This window comes from Cnephaeus nilssonii (assembly GCF_951640355.1).
Source record: "Cnephaeus nilssonii genome assembly, chromosome: 3".
Lineage (NCBI taxonomy): Eukaryota > Metazoa > Chordata > Mammalia > Chiroptera > Vespertilionidae > Cnephaeus > Cnephaeus nilssonii.
Window position 1 is genome coordinate 1715037 of NC_137074.1, and position 22599 is coordinate 1737635.

General features: G+C 42.8%; 1 protein-coding gene across 5 annotated transcripts in view; it reads left to right on the forward strand.

Annotated features, from left to right (window-relative positions):
* The first annotated feature begins 524 nt into the window (after nucleotides 1-524).
* SON (SON DNA and RNA binding protein) overlaps nucleotides 525-22599 on the forward strand; it is a 33507-nt gene continuing 11432 nt past the window's right edge. For 3 of the 5 annotated variants that reach the window (XM_079765941.1, XM_079765942.1, XM_079765943.1), the window contains exons 1-6: nucleotides 525-682; nucleotides 4105-4271; nucleotides 7039-12924; nucleotides 14919-15079; nucleotides 17008-17154; nucleotides 17327-17515. In XM_079765941.1, coding sequence (XP_079622067.1) covers nucleotides 606-682; nucleotides 4105-4271; nucleotides 7039-12924; nucleotides 14919-15079; nucleotides 17008-17154; nucleotides 17327-17515 — 6627 coding nt within the window. In that variant the 5' untranslated portion in view covers nucleotides 525-605. Of the gene's footprint in view, nucleotides 683-4104; nucleotides 4272-7038; nucleotides 12925-14918; nucleotides 15080-15308; nucleotides 16908-17007; nucleotides 17155-17326; nucleotides 17516-17616; nucleotides 20930-22599 lie in introns of those variants that run through there. The other 2 variants (XM_079765944.1, XM_079765945.1) reach the window with 2 other exon arrangements.

Here is a 22599-nt window from a genome sequence, read left to right on the forward strand (position 1 = left end):
GACCCCAAGGCACCGGGCTTTGAACGCGGGCTGCTCACGACCTCCCGCCTATTGCTTAACCAGCTCCCCACCGCTTCTAGGGTGTCATGGGAGATGGGGGGGGGGGGATCGTGTTCTTCGCGTTGCATCACTGTAGGGGCGGGCGCTGGCGGTGCTTCCCCGGGTGCGGGTCCCTGCTGAAACCACCTGGGAACGTTGGGGGCCCCGTCGAACACCACGTCGCCCTTCTGGGCGCCTTCCCTTGTGCCACTGAACCTCGGGCACGGAGCAGCTAGGGCCTCTCCGGCCCCCAAACACCGCTGGGGGATGACAAAGTCGCCCCGAGAGAATCCTCCTGTAATGGCGCCTGCGTCACTCACTAACATGGCGGACAGAGCCGTGCGCGGCGCAAACGTCAGCAGCTCTCCCCCGGCGGCTCGGAAACAGCGGAGGAGAGCCAGGCCGTGCGCTCTGATTGGTCCTGAGGCGGAGCGTGCGGCGCCCAACGTCCCCACAGGAGCCAATCAGGACGGCGGCACACGGAATTGGCCGCTGCGCCCTCTCCCGAGGCATTCTGGGAGCCTGGAGGACTAGCGAGGAGGAGTTGAGAGAACGGAGCGGACGCCATGGCGACCAACATCGAGCAGATCTTTAGGTCTTTCGTGGTCAGTAAATTCCGGGAAATTCAACAAGAGCTCTCCAGGTAGGCGCTCTCCAGTCTCTTCTGCCCCCAAGGGACGGGCAGGGCCCCGCGGAGGGCACCTTTATTCACCGGCGCCGTCGTTCCTCGCCTCGGGCCCCGCTACGGCCCCGCCTGGGCCCGGGATCCATTTTCCGCCCTCCGCCCCCCCCCCCCCCATCCGCTCCCTTCCCAGCGCGGAACTTCGCCCTTTCCACCGTAACCGCGACTCCCTCTCCTGAAACCGAGCACCGACGCTCGCCCCACTGCTGCTCGATCGCCCCCTACCCTCCCGCGGCCGTGGGCCTGGTCGTGCGCCGACACGGCCTAGTTCCTCTTCGACTCCTCCTCCGCCTCGCGTTTCCCCTCCCCCCCCCGCAGCCTCCGCCGATTTCGCCGGCCGGTGCCCGCGACCGGAAAGGGTCCGTGCCGGCCGATGCCGGAGAGCAAACTTAAATCCGCTTCGTCCTGCGAGCTTGAGGCCATCTCGGGGTCGGGATCCTCTAATTAGATTATTTGCGCCCCAGAGGACTGTGCCTTCCACCGGGCAGCCTTCTAACCGGCTAGAAATTCAAATGAAAACATCTCAAAAGGAGTTGACAAAATACTCGAGGGAAGGGTGGAAGGGGAGTTTGGATTACGAGCAATTCCCTAATTTAGCAAGTGGACGGTGGGCTTTGTGTGTAGACACACATTTTTATTTGCGGCCCTGGTCCCAGTGGACACATCTGAAGAACTCGTTGCTCCTGCCATTGCCGGTCGACATACCCTGGGTTCCACACAATTGAAACTGGAACAGATTTCCAAAGGAAAGTTGTTGACTCAGAAAGGAAACGAGCAGGGGTCGTGTTGTTCACCGGTTGGTTGTCTGAGTGTTTTGAGGCTGCATAACGTATTTGTTGCGAGTTCAAATGTTCGTGGTAGTTGTATTTTACAAGCGTAATGCTATGTAAATTTGAAAATCAGCCGAGAACGCAGTTGTAGGTTAAGTGCTCAAGTTCACCTAAGAGTTATCGGGGCAATGATAGACATACCTAGTTTTGTTTAGGACCACTGTTTTTACAGGACACGTTATTTTAAGTGCGAAGCATATCCGCCCATTCAATTCGTTCCTTTTTAAAATTTTGTTATTATATGCTTGTGTTTTTAGGGTAATGAGAAACGATTTGAGATAAGGGAAGATGTAATTTTTGAAAACTTTAATAGTCATGCAAATAAGTAATGGCGTTTGCTTATTGTAACGTCTTTATGCTTTTAAGAAATCAGTTTTTATTAGAAAGTAAGTGTGGTTGTAAAAAAAATTTTGGAAAAGAAATTTAAGAACCTCTACATAGTCATTGATGTTCTTCCTCCCCCCCCCCCCCCCCCCGTGCATACAGAAGCACGTACATGTTTTGTGAAATGTGATCATCTTGTGTAGTGTTGATTTTTCACCTGAGAATTGTGAACAAGTTTGTCTTTTATCATAGTCTCAGTAGTCTTTTGGGATATTTTTCATGGTTCCATAGAATTTTGTTTTATTGATGGATATTCAGGTTGTTTGAAATTTTTATCTCAAGTATTTGCTGTAAGCATTCTAAAAGCTTAAAGATGATTACATTCTCGTAGACTTTTTTTTTTTAGTTGTGCTTTTCTGATTTTTAAATCCGTTGCTTTTTTTAGTAAGGTAATTATGTATGTGTAAGGAAAAGTGCAAAATAAAGAGCTCCTGAAGAAAGTCGAAAAACAAGGTTTGACAACGCAATTTATTACTAGAGGAATATTAGCTTCTCTAGTAACATGCAATACATTATTGGTCTAAAATTAGTTAAGATAAGCTATTAAAATAGATGTTGGTTAAGAGTATGAGTTCTGGCTTTAAATACCTGCTTCACTTCTTGATAGCTGTGTGACCTTCAGCTAGGTTTCTTGTCTTCTCTGGGCCTTATATTCCTCATTTATAAAATCAGAGTGATAGTGCTGATTTTAGAGTTTGGTTAGGATTAAGTGAGTTTAAAAGTGTAGAACCTTGTTTTTTTATTATGGGATTCATTGTAGTAGAAAACCAAATTTTTAAAATAACAATTAGTTAACTTTGCTGATGTATTTTTTTGGAATTTCAGACTTACCAGGTAGTGGAGCATAATTGTTCTGTTTTGTTAGCTAAAATTTAGGTTAGTTGAATGTGTTGAAATTATTTTTCAAAAACAATTTTGCAAATTGCACAAAAATAGTAAAAATGACTGGATAAATGGCATGTCCTTATGTCAAGATTCTTCTATGTAAAAAAAGACAAAACAAACTCAATACGGAGAGTAGATAGATTGGTAGTTGTGAGGTGTTGGGTGAAAGGGGTCAATTGTAAGGTGATGAATGGTAACTAGAATTGTGGTGAGTGAATACAGACAGATGTTAAATTATAATGTTGTACACCTGAAATGTTTATATATATTACACACACACACAAACACAATTTTACCTCAACTAAAGGAATTCTTTTGGCGCTGTGAATTGAAATATAATAAGCCATCCATTCATTGTTGGTATAAGTGAATTGTTACTTCTTTTATGTGAAATTTTTTGATCTCCAGAAATTTAATACTGGGATTTTTTTAAAGTATATTTTTTATTGTTGATATAGTATTACAGATAATTACTAGGATTTTTTGTGACTGTGTAAAAATTATATATTTTTTTATTTTAAATATGTTTTTAAAATAATTGATTTCAGAGGGAGGGAAAGTTAGAAAGAAACATCAGTGATGAGAGAATTATTTATTGATAGGCTGCCTTGTCCATCCTGCAAGCCCCCTGCTGGGGATCTAGTCTGCGACCTAGGCATGTGTCCTGACCAGGAATCGAACTATGACTCAGGTTGAGGCTCATCCACTGGCTGGGTTAATATATTTTTTCTTTTAAAACTTTTGGGCATTTTATTAACTGACCAGAGGCTATATGTTACCCTTTTTACTTGACGTTTCTGTGGTTAACTTTATGTTCATTGTTATTGTTGATGATTGTGATCCATGGACAGGTGTGGCTTTATGGTGGCTATAGCTTCTAGTCTAATGTTGTCATATATATTTGGGGGGATTTTTGATTGTGATTTTGATGACTTTTCTCTCCTGAGATAAATATGCAGGTAACTAAAATCTAATTCAGTTTATATTTCTGGGAGCATTTTATTTTTTAAAAAGATAGGCTTAGAAACCTGTTCTAAAGGTTTTTTTCTTCATTCATGATCCCAAAAACTTTAGTTATGTGAAAACAAAAATGTACCAACTATAAGTAGGAAGTGTTAAAGAAGTACAACTGGTAGGAAATACCATCTGGAAGTAATACAAAAATTGTGAAATGTGTTAATATGAGGTTATTTTAATAATTTTAATAATTGAATTACAAATATTAATTTGTTACATGGTATGGTAAAAAATATTAATGAATTTTGATAAACTTTTCTTGTTAAGTGGAAGGAGTGAAGGCCAGCTCAATGGTGAAACAAATACACCTATTGAAGGAAACCAGGCAGGTGATGCAGCTGCCTCTGCCAGGAGTCTACCGAATGAAGAAATAGTTCAGAAGATAGAGGAAGTCCTTTCTGGGGTCTTAGATACAGAACTCCGCTGTAAGCCAGGTAAGTTGGAGATAATCAGCTGTCTACAAAACCTGAAGATTTTTTTTTAATGGCTTAACAGTAGATGTAATGTGCAGTAGATCTAAAACTTCAGTAAATTTACGTTTTAGTTTAATTGGTTTACTGAAAATGTTGTTTGACTTTGAAATATGAGTAATGATGCACTTGTTTGCTTTGGTGGTGGGATACGACTTTGATTTAGTCTTAAGCCTTAGTCCAAGGATTTTGAAAGCAGGTTTTCATTGAACAATTGTGTCAATATCCATTTTGGAAGGTTCAGGAGCCTGGACCACATTTATAATGACTAAAACCCTGGGAGGTTTTATTTAAAAACCGCATGTAGAGAGTGCCTTGTTTTTGCATCTATCCCTCTTAAAAGTGCAGTGAATGCAAAGGAATCATTGCTTGGATATATAGCATTTTTGGAATTGATTAAATAATTGATGCTTAGAAATGAAAGTTATAGTCAACTACAAAAATTACAATATTTTCATTGTGTTTAAGAAAATGTGATAGGATTTTTTCATTTTAATTTTTAAAGTTTTTTGTTTTTTACTTAGGAATAGGATAGTCTTTTTAAGAAATATGTATTTTTATTGATTTTAGAGAGGAAGAGAGAGGGGGAGAGAGATAGAAACATCAATGATGAGAAAGAATCATTGATTGGCTGCCTCCTTCACGCCTCGCAACCCAGGCGTATGCCCTTGACTAGAATGGAACCCGTGACTCTTCAGTTCGCAGGCCGACGCTCTATCCACTGAGCCAAGCTGGGCTCATTTAAAAAATTTTTTTAAATTAAAATTTTTATTTTGGGTATAGGATATGGTTAAAAATAAGCAGAGACTTTAGCCATACTTAGATTCATGGGTCTAGTAACTTTTTCTTTTAATGTGTTTTTGTTGATTTCAGAGAGGAAGGAAGAGGAAGAGATAGAAACATCAATGATGAGAGAGAATCATTGATCGGCTGCCTCCTGCACACCCCACACTGGGGATGGGGCCCAAAACCTGGGCATGTGCCCATGACCAGAATCGAACCTAGGACCCTTCATTCCACAGGCCGACGTTCTATCCCCTGAGCCAAACCAGCTAGGGCCTAGCAACTTTTTATTGATTGAAAGTATAACTTAGCTTAACTAACAACTTACTGCATAATAAACAGTTGGTAGAAACTGATTAGTTTTGTTTTGGAATAGGTCTTGTTAATATGTTTGTTTTATTTTTTTCCATAACCTTAATGGACTAACTTTATAATCAGCTTTTTCTGGGATCACTAAGATTTATCTAATTTGATATTGGCATTAGAATAAATCCCATCTGATTGTAAAGTGGAATATAAACTACTTCCTTTCAGATGAATTGACATATTCTTTCTTTAAAAAAATATTTTTGTTTCAGAGAGGAAGAGAGAGGGAGAAAGAGATGAAAACATCAATGATGAGAGAATCATTGATCAGCTGCCTCCTGCAGGCCTCCCACTGGGGATCAAGCCTGCAGCCCAGGCATGTGCCCTGACCGGGAATTGAACTGTGACCTCTTTTTCATAGGTTGACGCTCAGCCACTGAGTCACGCCGGCTGGGCAAAATATTCTTTTTTTTTGGTCAATCCTCACCTGAGGATATTGAAATATTCTTAAGTTACATGTTAAGGGCTATAAGAAATTTGTTTCCAAAATGATTTTATTATGAGTATGTTTTTTGGAGAAACATTAAAATTGTTAGCAATTTTAGAAGATTATTGTGGGAAAGGATATTATTTTTATTAGGATATAACGTGTAAATTCAAGTTCCATATTTATACTTTCCATTTGTTATTCAGACTTAAGTATATAAGAGCAATCACTAGCATTCACTGAGGGCTTACTTGCACCAGGCATTGTCCTATGTTCTTTGTATGTTTTAACTCACATCATCCTTTACTCTAGGTCACAGTGTTAGTACTTTGGCCTAGTCCATTCATCTAGTTAATGGTGGATTGATTCAGGATTTGAAAGCAATCAGCTTGTTCCAGATCCAGTGCCATGTTACTCTCTGTATAAATAGGGTTACAAAATACAACAATTACTTAACTATTTTTTTTTAAATAGGAGAAAATAAAAATTTTAATACAAACTTATGGGGAATTCACATAAGCATGAAAATTCCACGTGGGTATTTTTATAGACATTCTAACAATTGATAATATAAAAGATTCATCTATAAGTGTAATATGCTATAATTTGAGAGCTGCAGAAAATAATTGTTTTAAATTAATTTAATTGAAACATATTTTAATGTAATTCTAAAGCTTTTTGTTATAAACTACAAACTTAAAAAAATTATTAATCCTTCCCCAAGGATATGTTTTCATTGATTTTTTTTAGAGAAGCTAAGTGGGGAGGGGGAGAGAGAGGAACATCTATTGGTTGTTTGCCTCCCATATGTGCCCCAACCGGGGGTCAAACCCATAACCTAAGTATGTGCCCTGACCAGGAATTGAATTCACAACCTTTTGGTGTGCGGGACCATGCTCCAACCAACTGAGCCACCCAGCCAGGGCATAAGCTAAGAACTTATTTTTCACCCAATCTTTAGTTGTAGAAGTATTGGAGAAGTGTCAATCTTCAGATAATTGGCTTGTGAAAAATAGTTTATTTGGTATCTTTTTATTTAACAAGAAGTGTTATACTGTGGTGTCTTATCATGGAATGTAAATCTTGGCTTATATGATTGACCTAAACCTACTGTGAGGAATGTTTGACAAATTAAAATTAATTTCTCAATTTCAGACTTGAAGGAGGCCTCCAGAAAAAGTAGATGTGTGTCTGTACAAACAGACCCTACTGATGAAGTTCCCGCCAAAAAGTCAAAGAAACATAAAAAGCACAAAAATAAAAAGAAGAAAAAGAAGAAAGAAAAGGAAAAAAAGTATAAAAGGCAGCCAGAAGAATCTGAATCAAAGCCGAAATCACATCATGAAGAGAACATGGATTTAGAATCAGATTCCTTTTTGAAGTTTGATTCGGAGCCTTCAGCAATGGCACTGGAGCACCCTGTAAGAGCTTTCGGGCTGTCTGAGGGCAGTGAAACTCCTGCCGTTGTGCTAGAACCTCCTGGAGTGTCAATGGAGGTGTCACAGCCACACACCTTAGAAACTCTGAAGCCAGCTACAAAAACTGCAGAACTGTCCGTTGCATCTACATCAGTAATCTCTGTGCAATCGGAACAGACTGTGGCAGTAATGCTGGAACCACCCATGACAAAGATTCTGGATTCTTTTTCAACAGCACCGGTGTCTACTACAACAGCAGTGCTAAAGTCATCTGAGCCAGTTGTAACAATGTCAGGGGAGTATCAGATGAAGTCTGTGCTGAAATCTTTGGAGTGCACATCTCCAGAGCCATCAAAGACCATATTGGAGCCTCCAGTAGCAAAAGAGCTAGAGCCATCAGAAACCCTTGTGGTATCATCACAGGCACCTATTGAGGTACACCCTGAGCCAAGCACATCAACAGCAATGGATATTCCAGAGTCACCTGAAACTGAAGACCTAAGATTGCCAGAGCAGCCTGCAGAAGTACCATCGGAGACTGCAGATTCATCCATGACAAGGTCACAGGAGTTGCTGGAGCTACCCAAGCCCACAGCGTTGGAGCTGCCGGAGTCGTCGGTGGCCTCAGCGATGCAGTTGCCGGGGCCACCTGCGACGTCCATGCCGGAGTTGCAGGGGCCCCCTGTGACTCCCGGGCTGGAGTTACCTGGGCCCTCTGCTACCCCGGTGCCAGAGTTGCCAGGGCCCCCTTCTACCCCAGTGCCTGAGTTGCTAGGGCCCCCTGCGACAGCAGTGTCTGAGTTGCCGGGGCCCTCGGTGATATCAGTGCCTCAGTTGTCGCAGGAATTGCCGGGGCTTCCAGCACCATCCATGGGGTTGGAGCCAACACAGGAGGTACCAGAGCCACCTGTGATGGCACAGGAGTTGCCAGTGCAGCCTGCGGTAACAGTAGCAATGGAGTTGACCGAGCAACCTGCGACGACGACAGAGTTGGAGCAGCCTGTGGGGATGACAGCGATGGAACATCCTGGGCAGCCTGAGGTGACAACAGCAACGACGTTGCTGGGGCAGCCTGAGGCAGCGATGGTGCTGGAGTTGCCAGGGCAACCAGTGGCAACGACAGCGCTGGAGTTGCCAGGGCAGCCTTCGGTGACTGGGGTGCCCGAGTTGCCAGGGCTGCCTTCGGCAACTAGGGCACTAGAGTTGTCTGGGCAGCCTGTGGCAACTGGGGCACTGGAGTTGCCTGGGCAGCTCATGGCAACTGGGGCACTGGAGTTCTCGGGGCAGCCTGGGGCAGCTGGAGCCCTGGAGCTTTTGGGGCAGCCTCTGGCAACGGGGGTTCTGGAGTTGCCAGGGCAGCCTGGGGCGCCAGAGTTGCCTGGGCAGCCTGCGGCAACTGTGGCGCTGGAGATCTCTGTTCAGTCTGTGGTGACAACGGAGCTGTCAACGATGACCGTGTCGCAGTCCCTGGAGGTGCCCTCGACGACAGCGCTGGAATCCTATAATACGGTAGCACAGGAGCTGCCTACTACATTAGTGGGGGAGACTTCTATAACAGTAGGAGTGGATCCCTTGATGGCCCAAGAATCCCATATGTTAGCTTCTAACACCATGGAGACCCATATGTTAGCGTCCAACACTATGGACTCCCAAATGCTAGCGTCCAACACCATGGACTCCCAGATGCTAGCATCCAACACCATGGACTCCCAGATGCTAGCGTCCAGCTCCATGGACTCCCAGATGCTAGCATCCAGCTCCATGGATTCCCAGATGCTAGCGTCCAGCTCCATGGACTCTCAGATGCTAGCGTCCAGCTCCATGGACTCCCAGATGTTAGCAACCAGCTCCATGGACTCCCAGATGCTAGCGTCCAGCTCCATGGACTCCCAGATGTTAGCAACTAGCTCCATGGACTCCCAGATGTTAGCAACCAGCTCCATGGACTCTCAGATGTTAGCAACTAGCTCCATGGACTCCCAGATGTTAGCAACCAGCTCCATGGACTCCCAGATGTTAGCAACTAGCTCTATGGATTCTCAGATGTTAGCATCTGGCACTATGGACTCTCAAATGTTAGCTTCCGGCACCATGGATGCGCAGATGTTAGCGTCTGGTACCATGGATGCCCAGATGTTAGCATCTAGTACCCAAGATTCTTCTATGCTGGGTTCAAAATCTCCTGATCCCTACAGGTTAGCTCAGGATCCTTACAGGTTAGCTCAGGATCCCTATAGGTTAGGTCATGACCCTTATAGGCTAGGTCATGATGCCTATAGATTAGGGCAAGACCCTTATAGATTAGGCCATGATCCCTACAGACTAACTCCTGATCCCTATAGGATGTCACCTAGACCTTATAGGATATCACCCAGGTCCTATAGGGCCGTTCCCAGACCTTATAGGTTAGCACCTAGACCCCTGATGTTAGCATCTAGACGTTCTATGATGATGTCCTATGCTGCAGAACGTTCTATGATGTCATCTTATGAACGCTCTATGATGTCTTATGAGCGGTCTATGATGTCCCCTATGGCTGAGCGCTCCATGATGTCGGCCTATGAGCGCTCTATGATGTCAGCCTATGAGCGTTCTATGATGTCCCCTATGGCCGAGCGCTCCATGATGTCCGCTTACGAGCGTTCTATGATGTCAGCTTACGAGCGCTCCATGATGGCTGACCGATCAATGATGGCGGACCGGTCTATGATGTCATCTTACTCTGCTGCCGACCGCTCTATGATGTCATCGTATTCTGCAGCTGACCGAACTATGATGTCATCTTATACTGCTGACCGTTCAATGATGTCTATGGCAGCTGATTCTTACACCGATTCTTACACTGATACATATACAGAGGCATATATGGTGCCACCCTTGCCTCCTGAAGAGCCTCCAACAATGCCACCGTTGCCACCTGAAGAGCCACCAATGACTCCCCCATTGCCTCCCGAGGAACCACCAGAGGGCACAGCATTACCCACTGAGCAGTCGGCATTAACGGCTGAAAACACTTGGTCCACTGAGGTGCCAGCATTACCTCCTGAAGAGTCTGTATCCCTGCCTGAGCCGCCTGTGAGTCAAAGTGAGATTTCAGAGCCTTCGGGAGTGCCTGCCAGTTATTCAGTGTCAGCAACAGAGCCTGCCATGTTCGCATCAGAGGCTGCCGTGGCTGTTCCAGAGCCGCCACTGGAGCCAGAGGCTGCGGTTGCATCAACACGTATGGAGACTGCTGCAGTAACAGAAGAGCATGAAGTTCCAGAGAGACCAGGGACTTACATGGTATCTGAAACGACCATGATGTCAGCTGAACCAACTGTGTTAACATCAGAGCCTTCTATTATGTCAGAGACAGCAGAAACCTTTGATTCCATGAGCGCTGCAGGACATGTTGCCTCCGAGGTATCTGCGTCTGTCCTGGAGCCTGCAGTAACTATTGCAGAGCCGTCACAGAGCGCTCCAGAGCGCTCAGCCATGGCCGTCTCCGCGGCTGCCCCGGAGCCCCCAGCTGTGGCTGTCCCGGAGCCCCCAGCCGAGGCTGTCCCGGAGCCCTCAGCCGAGGCTGTTGGAGATCTCTCGGCTGAGGTCCCGGAGCCCTTGGCTGTGACGGTCCCTGGGCCACTGGCCATGGCTGTACGGGAGCCATCACCTGAGGCTATCCCAGAGCCCGTGGCCTTGGTTGAGCCAGAGCATGTTCCTGTGCCAGTTGTTTGTGCCCCGGAGCCTGCTGTACCTGTCCTGGAACCAGCAGTATCAGTTCAACCTAACATTAATTCAGAACCACCTGTTGCTGTCCAAGAACCTACAGTGACAGGTGCAGAGCCTGCTGTCACTGTCTCAGAGCAGACTCCAATAATACCAACGGAGATGGTTTTAGAGTCTCCATCTGTGCTGCTGAAGTCTGGTGTTATAACAGGAATGAATTTAATATCTACTTACCAAGATCTTACTCCAGAGATTGGTATGCAGGAGGTTTCCATGCACTCAGATGAAGAGCCACATGCTGAAGAGCACCTGAAGAGTGACTCTTATGAAAGTGAACATGGTATAAATAGAGACCTTGATATAAACAATCATTTCGTTGATAAAGAGATGGAACATAGCACAGTGTCCACTGCCAGCACTGGTGCTGTTGGTGAAACTGGTGAAGAGAACATTCTGGCCGTCAGTGAGACTGAACAATGCACAGTATTGGCTACCTGCCCTAGTGTTAGTGAAGCTGATGGAGGAGGAACTCTATCTTCTGCTGGTCCTCTTGCTGTTGAACCTGATACATTGGGAACTAGTAAGGGTATTGAATTTGCCACAGTATCTGCTCTCAGTTCAGTTAGTAAATATGATGTTGAAACTACTCAAGACACTGAACATGACATGGTGATTTCCACTAGCCCCAGCGGTGGTAGTGAGGCTGACATAGAGGGACCTTTGCCTGCTAAGGACATTCATCTTGACTTGCCATCTAGTAACTTCATTAGCAATGATACAGAAGGACCGTTACCTATACAAGAGAGCGACCAGACAGCAGCAGTTGCTCTCAGCCCTAAAGAAAGTAGTGAAGATAAAGAGGTACCACTCCCTACTAAAGAGACAGTGTCTGAATCTGGATTTCCTGCCAATATTGAAGATATTAACGAAGCAGATTTAGTGAGACCATTACTTCCTAAGGACATGGAACGTCTGACAAGCCTCAGAGCTGGTATTGAAGGACCTTTACTGGCAAGCGAAGCGGAACGTGACAAAGCTGCGGCCAGTCCAGTTGTAATGAGTATGCCAGAAAGAGCTTCAGAGTCCTCTTCAGAGGAAAAAGATGATTATGAAATTTTTGTGAAAGTTAAGGACACACATGAAAAAAGCAAGAAAAATAAGAATCGTGATAAAGGTGAGAAAGAAAAGAAAAGAGACTCTTCACTAAGATCTCGAAGTAAGCGGTCCAAGTCTTCAGAACACAAATCACGCAAGCGTACCAGTGAATCTCGTTCTAGGGCAAGGAAGAGGTCATCTAAGTCCAAGTCTCGTCGCTCTCAAACACGTTCAAGGTCACGTTCAAGACGCAGGAGGAGGAGCAGCAGGTCAAGATCAAAGTCTAGAGGCAGGCGATCTGTATCAAAAGAGAAGCGCAAAAGGTCTCCAAAGCACAGATCCAAGTCCAGGGAAAGAAAAAGAAAAAGATCAAGCTCCAGGGATAATCGGAAAACTGTGAGAGCTCGGAGTCGAACCCCAAGTCGGCGGAGTCGGAGTCACACTCCAAGTCGTCGAAGAAGATCTAGATCTGTGGGGAGAAGGAGCTTTAGCATTTCCCCAAGCCGACGGAGCCGCACCCCAAGCCGGAGGAGCCGCACCCCAAGCCGGAGGAGCCGCACCCCAAGCCGACGGAGCCGAACCCCTAGCCGAAGGAGCCGAACCCCTAGCAGACGGAGCCGAACTCCTAGCCGACGGAGCCGAACTCCTAGCAGACGGAGAAGATCCAGGTCTGTGGTGAGAAGACGAAGCTTCAGTATATCACCAGTCAGGTTACGGCGATCACGAACACCCTTGAGAAGAAGGTTTAGCAGATCTCCCCTCCGACGTAAACGATCCCGATCTTCGGAAAGAGGCAGATCACCTAAACGTCTGACAGATTTGAGTAAGTTACTTGAAAATGTAATGGTAGAGCATGGTTTAAGTCTGAGTTTTTCCTGCTCTGAGTCAAATGGAATATTTTGGGTTATTGGTTTAAGATGAATATTTCTCTTTAAATTTTTTAATTAGCTAAGCTTGTGTTTAGAAAATGTAGGGATAAGTACTTGTGTAGTGTGAGTTCAGAGACCTAGTTTGGAGCATGGCAGAACCAAGGTGGTCCCATACCTGAAGGTTCTGCTTTGCCTGAACCCGTCTCCATAACCAGAGTGGGAAGTAGAAGTTCAGTTCAGTTCAAGGCTAGTATTATGGGATGCGTTTCAACATAAATCTTTACAAATAAGCCTGCGGTTACAGTATTTCTTCTGAGGTCAGTTACATGTCTGAAAACGGCAGTATCGGACCCTTAAGTGTTTGTGTAGGTAATTCTAATGGTAAAATGGGTAGTGGAAGTGCATAGGGAATTTTGTATGTGGGGAGTTATTTACCTGGGTAAAATAAAGTGATAGTAAAGCGATTTTAATAGTCGTGCTTAAAAAAAAAGTGCTCTAGTGTTCCTGATTTTAAGAAGTGCGCATAGATGGTTAAAGATTGTGGGATAATGCATGACTACCGACAGAAATAATGGACATTATTATCCCAGTAGTTGGACATTTCCAAGTTAGTGTTGTCTAAAGAAAAAGATGCCTAGCTGGTTTGGCTCAGTGGATAGAGCATCGGCCTGTGGACCAAGGGTCCTGGGTTTGATTCTGGTCTAGGGCACATACCTTGGTTGCAGGCTTCTCCCCCACCCAGGCCCTGGTTGGGGCACGTGCAGGAGGCTGCCATTCGATGTGTTTCTCTCACATCAATGTTTCTGTCTTTCCCTCTCTCTCCCACTCTCTCTAAAAGATCAACAGGAAAATATCCTCGGATGAGGATTAGCAACAACAACAACAAAAAGACCCTAACAGAACAATAAGGGAGAATGCATTCAGTTCAACAAAAAAGTTTTGAGTTCTTTTTTTATTCAAAGTAGAGGAATAGTATTTAATTCTTGAAGTGATTACAAGTTAGTAGAGGAGACATGGGTAAAATACATATATGTCTCTTTTGCCAAATAGTAAAACTGCCAAAAAGAGCTGCATGTTATGATTGCTGTAAGTTCTGAGGCACCTTGAAAGCACAGTGGAGAGGAATGTTAAATTATGACTTAAGACTTGTTAGAAATGGTGACACTTGAATTGGGATCAAGTGGTTTATAAGTGGTTTAAAATGTCAGATATTTGAAGAAAAGTAAATTTTTAAAGATTTTTTTTTTTTAAGAGAGAGAGAAAGAGACATCAACGTGAGAGCAAAACATTGATAGGCTGCCTCTTGCACGCCCCTTACTGGGGACCAAGCCTGAAACACGGGCATGTGCCCTGATCAGGAATTGAACCTGCAACCTTTTGGTACACGGAATGACAGTCAACTGAGCCACACTGGTGGGGGCTAAAAGGGAAGTAATATTAAGGGCGTGATAATTTTGGAAAACAAAGTAGGTTTTGGCAGGTATGCATCTTCTGGCAGGTATGTGGCAAGGTGATTGTAGTTACATTTAGTATTTTCTATGGTATTTGCATAGGAACCTAAAAGTGGACCTAATTATTTTTAAAAAAAATATTTTTTATTGATTTCAGAGAGGAAGGAAGAGAGAGAGAGAGAGAGAGAGAATCATTGATCAGCTGCCTCCTGCATGTCTGTCTACCAGGGTTCGAGCTGGCAACCTGGACATGTGCCCTGACCTGGAATTGAACCGTGACCTTCTGGTTCATAGGCCAATGCTCAACCATTGGGCCACACCAGCCAGGCTGGACTTAATTTAAATAGGCATTCTCTTAAAAACTAAGAGTGATTTGATTACTGTTGTAAGTTAGGGCAGAAAGTTGACGTATTCAATTTTGTTAGCATATAAAACTGTAGATAATACAAAACAATAGCCTTTTGGAAAAACTGCTGCTTGTATTTTCCCTTTTACAGATAAGGCTCAGTTACTTGAAATAGCCAAAGCTAATGCAGCTGCCATGTGTGCTAAGGCTGGTGTTCCTTTGCCGCCAAACCTAAAGCCTGCACCGCCACCTACCATAGAAGAGAAGGTGGCTAAAAAGTCAGGAGGAGCTACTATCGAAGAACTAACGGAGGTAAGCAGGACCGAATTTGTTTCCATTCTTAAGTGGATTATTCCAGTGATGTTGACTCTGGCGCGTGCCAAAACCCGAATTGTGGGCTGAACTGATAATGGCTGGCACCGAGCGGCCCAAACCCGAAACACAGGTGTGGCAGCGGCAGAAGCTCTGTTTAGCAGGCCAGCATCCGGGATGGCTAAGCTCCGCCAGCTAAAAGTTACTTCCCATTACTTTTGCTTTCCAGTTTTAGAAGCCAAACTGACTGAGGAGTGGGACGGTTCGTTTGAATGGAGGAGGTGTTGAGTGAGCAACACGCAGAAGCTCGCCTACAGTTTCGTTTCCATTCACGACGTGTTCACTGATCGCCACGAGTGTACTGCATATACGCAAAGACACAGACAGTCTTCAGAAATGATCTTTTGCCACCGGAGCTTGGAAATTAATGAGAATAGCTGGCCATTGCCTGAAAGGAACTTCTTTCGCATCATCATTTCGGGTTTTGGCTGTTCGGTACCAGCCATTGGTGATAATGGCCGGCCATTATCAGTTCTTCCTTGCGGTTCGGGTTTTGGCAGTAACATATATATTTTAAACACACTTATTTTTGTTCTTAAGAATTTGATCTTTTCAAATGAGGCTTGTTTTTGGCTTTGTTTTATTAATATTATTTTGTTTGTTTTCGGGGAGGGGGGAGGATGCGGAAATGTTGCTGCTAGGATCCAGAATACCACACTGTTTCACGTACTGAAACTTGCTCTCGGCTAGCCTTAGGCCAGCCTGCCACTGTCAATATATTCTGTTCCCCTTGGTTACAAGCGTAGCATACTCTGTTTTTGGCTAAATGAGCTTTTTATCCTATTGTAATATTTTCAATTGATAATGGATGTGACATTCTGCTTGTAAAGAGACAAGTCCACCCAGATTTACTCTGATCTTTTTATAAAGCCAGGTAATGGGGTCTGTTCCTTCGGACAGGAAGGAATTGACTTTGCTTTATGTGTCAGACCTCATCCATTACACCCCTCTCCATCATGCCTTATTTTCCAATCTTGAGTTCTAGTCCTTTAGAGACTCAACCTACAAGACATTTATGGAGAGCGATTACTATCCAACCCAATTGCAATGTTTCACATCTTTCGTTTTACCATACCTTTGGGGATCATAAAGTTTCTTAATCTGTTTCATCATTTAGATTTACTACAACATGAATTACAACTTTTTTTTTTTAATTTAAGGATCTAGTAAAGGCTTTTACTGTTTGCTTATCAAACCCAAACTCCTTACTCGAAACCTATGAACACAGTGTTTCCCTAGGTTTTTATCCTCATCATTAGCCCTCTTGTCCCTCCTAATAAGTTTCTTCTCACTTTTTTTTTTTTTTTTTTTTTTTTTACCACCACCTGGCTAGGATCAACTTCTTTTCCTTTCCCTGCCAGTCCTTGTTCTCAACTCTGAAAATCTGGCTTTGAACTCTTCAAGGACTATCCTTTGATTATCAAATTCTGCCTGATTCTGTTCTCTCCTAAGCTTTTGTTCTCTCGGCACTTATGTACTCAGTTTGTATTTTATCAGTTTGCACTTGCTCCTTGTGTTGCTCTGTAAAAGCGTTCCTCAATTATTTCATGTGTATGTATTCTGTCTCTTAAACTAGATTGTAAGCTCCTTGGGAGCAGGGACCATGTCTTCTCCTTTTTTTTTGTATGCCCTGGACAGTGCCCAGTACAGTGCTCTGCGCACAGTAGGTGCTCAATAAATGTTGTTGACTGACTGACCAGCAGAGTGTGCTTAAATAACACTAATAAGCCAGCTTTCTATCTGTAACCCAGCATTTATCTTGTTTTAGTTTTGAAAGTTGATTTTATGTGGTTTTCATTCTTTTAAGAAAGAACATTTTATATTTACCTAAAGTGTAAGATTTATCTTGTTTGTTTTTACTTTTTAAGAAATGCAAACAGATTGCACAGAGTAAAGAAGATGATGATGTAATAGTGAATAAGCCTCATGTTTCGGACGAAGAGGAAGAAGAACCTCCTTTTTACCATCATCCCTTTAAACTCAGTGAACCCAAACCCATTTTTTTCAACCTGAATGTGAGTATTAGTGTTTATGGATTGATTAAAACAGCAGAACTTATGGAACTTTTAAATATTTAAATAAGACTCAAATGGACTTTAGCTTAATTTTTGAATTAAATTCCGAGCAGTAAAGAACAAAGTCATTTTGAGACTGTTGAAGAGTAATTAAGAAACTTTACTTTTTTAGATTGCTGCAGCAAAGCCCACTCCTCCAAAAAGCCAGGTCACATTAACAAAAGAGTTTCCTGTGTCGTCTGGATCTCAGCACCGAAAAAAAGAAGCAGACAGCGTTTACGGAGAGTGGGTTCCTGTGGATAAAAATGGTGAAGAAAACAAAGATGATGATAATGTTTTCAGCAGCAATCTGCCCTCTGAGGTAAGTAAGAGAAATATTATGTATTTTTCTTTTTTTATACCTGAATCTGCCATTTTATTGTTACTTTATATCTGATTTGGATTCTGTTTCACTCTTCTTAGGGCCGGGGTAAACGGCAGGGCCGGGTTAAACGACAGATGAAACAACCCGCAGCTTCTCATTTGACAGTAACTCGATGCAGTTCACTTTGTGGGACCAAGCCACAAAGTGAAAAGCATCGAATTGCAGAGAACAGTGTTGTCACGTCCCTCCCCAACATTGGGCCCTCCTTGCACTTGTGGGAAGGTAGCCCAAGGTACAACTACTTAGCTTCCCGTTTCGCTTCAAGGCTTTATAGCTCTAGATTTTGGTGGTAGCAAATGTACTGGGTGGAGGGATTGAGCGGACAGAGGCAGATCCTCAGGTTCAACACAAGAAGTGGATGGAAAAAGGTCATTGTAGGCTGATGTGAGCATCTTGAAGACATAGCCCATTGCCCTTAAGTGATGGTTTCGTACCGTTTCTCTGGGTTGTTTGTCAGATAGCCCTTAATTTTAATCATTTCCCTTCCCCGTGCGACCTTGGCCCTTTTGAATTCTTGTGTTTAACCTCACGCTCAGCCTTGGTGTACTCCATTTCCCTTCTCCCTTCTCTCTTTGCTACTAATGAAAGTTGGAGAAGTGGAATTCACACCTTGAAATTTTCACGAGGCTATAGTTGTATCTTGTCATGATGCAGTAATAACGCCAGTGTCAAAACAACCCCATTAAAATGCCACCTGATTTAAATAATGTGCTGCTAAATATAGTGCACATGAAAACAGCAAGACTGTATATATATGTAAATATATATATATGTATCTTTGTATGTATCTCTGTATCTGTACCTTTGCTGTATCTTTTAATAAACAGTTTACTTTTATTTAACTTGTTGTGCAAAATCACGCTTGGGGGATACGGGAGGGTGGAGACTTACTAGGGGGGGTGGGAGTTTTAAAAATACCATAGACTAGTCATCACCTCTTGCCCTTCGTTTCCAAAGCCCAGACATTTGTCCAAGGACTGGGTTAGATGCCGATGCGCTTACAATGTGGGCCTTCTTCCCCGCTCCCTTTCCTTGCAGTTCTGGGATGTGCAGGTTAGAGACCTGTGCTCTCCCCACCTCAGGTTCTGTTTATCGCCCATGTGGTCATCTTCCACTGAACACCTCCAGCATTAGAAATAAACCAGAAAGTGAACAGAACCCAAATCAGAAACCTTTTCCCCTGAGCTATTCACGGGACATTTTCACTGTGTGTGCGTGGGGGTTTTGACCTGTAGCATTTTAAAGGAGAAAAGTTCTATACAGTGAAGCTGACTGGACATGATAACTAGCCAGTGTAACTTACAGCCACCAGTGATGATCAATGTTACATAGGGTTCAAAAATCTAAGCAAGTTATGCCATCACCAGTGAGGTTGGGGTAGCTGGTTTGGATAGTATTTTATTGAAACCACCTGATTGGCCAGTTGCTAATCCCCATATCCGGGTACCTGCACATCTTAACAGGGAAAGGGGTAACTGATATTTGCAACTAACTTAAATTTTGTAGTGGTTGAATATAAATCATAAGAGGGCTAAACAGACTTAGAAATTATGATTCATATGCTTTTAGTAATTTCTTACAGATTACGCATTTAACAGAGTTGGAACAAACTTTGTAGGGTGATGATGTGAGAAATATTTTCTGATAGAATGAAGCCCTAGAAATACTACAGAATTCCAAGGGTTTTTTCTGAGAAGATGGTGACTATAACTACTCAGGTGCTGAGTGAATGCTGCTGAGCATTTCTTTTTGACTGAGAGTTTATATATACATCTACTTAGATATTTACATTAGAAATGTAGTGCTCAGCCAATTTTAGTCTTAACACTGAAGGGGGGCGGGCGCCTTAGTCTTGGCATCAAAAATGGTTGTCAGAGTTTAATTAAAAGTTGATAATTATTTCAAAGAAATTTCAGGGGGAAAAGGTGGGTATTTTATAATAAGTATAAAGGAGTGTTTTATTAAAGCAGGAGGGGAAAAGCTTCTATTCCTAAAGCCACATAAATAGAGCCGATTTTCCCTTTGGGAGGATGTACACAACTTTTTGATATTAGAACTCGAAGCTAGTTTTGTAGAAGATTAGGCTCAAACAATATATAGGTAAACTTTAATTTTAAGCAAAACAATCCCAAAGTTTTAGGAAAAGGGACAGGATCTCTCCCCCTCATCCCCCTCAGGTCTCTGTAGCAATAAAATAAAACACCTAGAGGAAATGTTCATATAAAATGTTTCATTCTAGTTATTTAGCTGTGTCTTAGAAATAGACTATGTTTTTAAGATCGATGTTCTATATACCAGTGTTTGTGGAATACTATCAGTGACATTTTACGAGAGCATTAGCTCTCTTGATTCCGTCAGGGGTCTACAGTCTTAGGCAAAGGTCACAGATTTGACCTTAGTTTTGCTATAACCCTTAATCCCTTCCATTGTCTTGCTCTTTGACATAACTGGATAGACGTGGATGGATCAACAAATCCATTGCTTATGGATTGTCAGCGCATCAGATTGTCTGTGCTCTACTGCCAAATCCGCATCATCGACAGTAAAGAATGACTACAGGATTTTGACCATATTTGTGTGAATCTGGTTGATAAGCAAGGAACAGAAAAAATGTTGGAAAACTAATAGTTAAAAAATTGTCCTCAGGGCCATTAATTCTTGGTAATAAAGCCAGCAAAGACTTACTGGGTAGAAGATTAAAATGTAATCTTTGACAAAACTTCCATGGGTTTGCTATCAGGCACAAATACTTGAGAGGTCCAGAAGTTGCCCTCCCTTAAGGTCTAGTGATTATTTACATGTGAAGATAATTTTTTTTGTCTTAGGCTGTGTGATTGGTTTTTATTACTGAAGAATATTTCCACATCCCAGTGGAGCTAAAAATCTCAGTGTTTAGAAGCTCTAGATTTATAAAGTTTTTAGTTTAAGTTCTTGAGGCAAGATGAAAATTTCCATTGGAAATTGAACACATAGTTCCTAGTGTTCTGCAATGTAAATATAGCCTTGTTATTCATTGTCTCCTTAGATGGAATTACAATTCACTGAATTTCCTTAAGCCAATAGGTTATCTGTTTGTTTTTCTGTTATAATTCATTTAGTTTAAATGTATAAGTTAAACCTAAGCATTGCACTAAATTATTTTATTTGATAAAAATATCCATAATTCACCTTTTAAAACCAAACACATTTAACAACTGAAACATTCTCGATTTAATAGTGCGGCTTTTGTTTTTGTAGTTGTCATTTTCTTTTATAACTGAGCTTTTGTATTTTTGCTAAATATTTTAAAATCACGTTTTATATATAGATCATGTTTTTCTCACAGTTCCACTATAATTTAAATTTTTCTTCTATGCTGTCTTCGAGATACCTGCAATTACCTGTGTAGAAAATAATTTTCATTTTATATCCTTTCATTGTCTTTTTAAGAAACACTTAGTAGTATATTTGTTCTATGTAAATAGATTAACAAAAGGGGGAAATAAATTGACTTAAAAGTTTGTTTTTTGTTTAAGGGGTGGTGGTGGGAGGGAAGAGAGAAACATTGATGTGAGAGAGAGAGACACATCGATTAGTTGCCTCCCAAATTGCCCCGTCCAGTGGCAGGAATCAGACCTACAACCCAGGTATGTGCCCTTGACTGGGAATTGAACCTGAGACCTTTGTGACCTTTGTGCGCAGGCCTACGCTAACCACTGAGTCCGGCCAGGGCAACTAAGAAGGATTTTTCAATGAGAAGATAAAGAACATACCTTTATAACTTAAGGCTCTGAAATGCATCTTCCTTGGTGCTGATGATATTACATGTTTTACTATTCCGAAGCCTTTTTGGGGGGGGGGGTCAGTGAAGAAGGGAACTTCGGTGGGGATACAGCCTGGCTGTCTCAGTACAGCGGGGAGGCAGCCCGAGGCCAGGCCTCTGCAGTGCGGCGGCTCTGGCGGCTCCGGTCTGATCCGCTCCACTGTGCCCTGCGCTGCAGACCACTGGCCGGGGAGCGCAGTCCGGGGGAAGGCAGGGGTGCTGCCCCCCCTTCTAGGCTGAGAGGAAGCAGTTGTGACATAGGAAGACAAGATAACCTGAATAGGCTTTTACAAATGTGAGAACTGGGATTATTCACAACACTTAAGTAGATCTCATATTTTAGAACAAGCCCTAGGGAAAAGGAAATGAAATATTTTCCTCATAATGTCTGGAATATTATTACAGAAGTATAATTACGCTTTAGGTAATTATACTTTCTACATTAGGTTGAAAGTCTATAGTGTATCTGTTGAAACACGGCTTGCTGATGACATCTTGATCAAGTATTCTATAGGATTGAAGTTTTTTCCTTGGTTTTCATAAGGCCTTTTGGTGTCATTTTGGTACCTTTCACACATTCCTGTTTCTGAGCAACATTAAAAGATGGTGAAGGCTCTGAGGCTTCACTATATGATATAGTGTGCTCTGTGCCATCTGTATATGTGTCCTCCAACACAGCAGTCATTAGCCACTGAGAAGGCAGGTTGCTTCACCGCACTGGCCACGTTTCTAGTGCCATTAGCTGTCACTAGGAAATCCCATTGGACATGGCTCATGTAAAGGGCAGCTGTGAGTTTACACTGATACACAATGTTTGGCCTAGCCCATGAATATCAATGCTTTGGGGATTATATAATTGCCTTTCATGCATTATTGTATATCCTGCATTACCTGGAAAACTGGGAAACGTGCTTTTTGATACAAACTCTTAAGGTCCTTTTAAGAGGGTAAGATAATTCTGATTCATTCTGAATATATTTCTTCACATTTAAAAAGATATGAAATTAATAGTCAAATTATTATTTAACAAAGTTCTGACATGATCTTACAGCTAACTTGCTAAGCCTGTTGAAGAATAAATGAAATTTTATCACCTCAGCAGAAAACTGGTTGTAATTTTATCTTACGGAAATTTATATTAAGCATCCAAGGTTGCTATGTTAAAGTTCTTTTCAGAATGTGATGTGAATTTGACAAAATATTTCTGAGATTTGAAGGA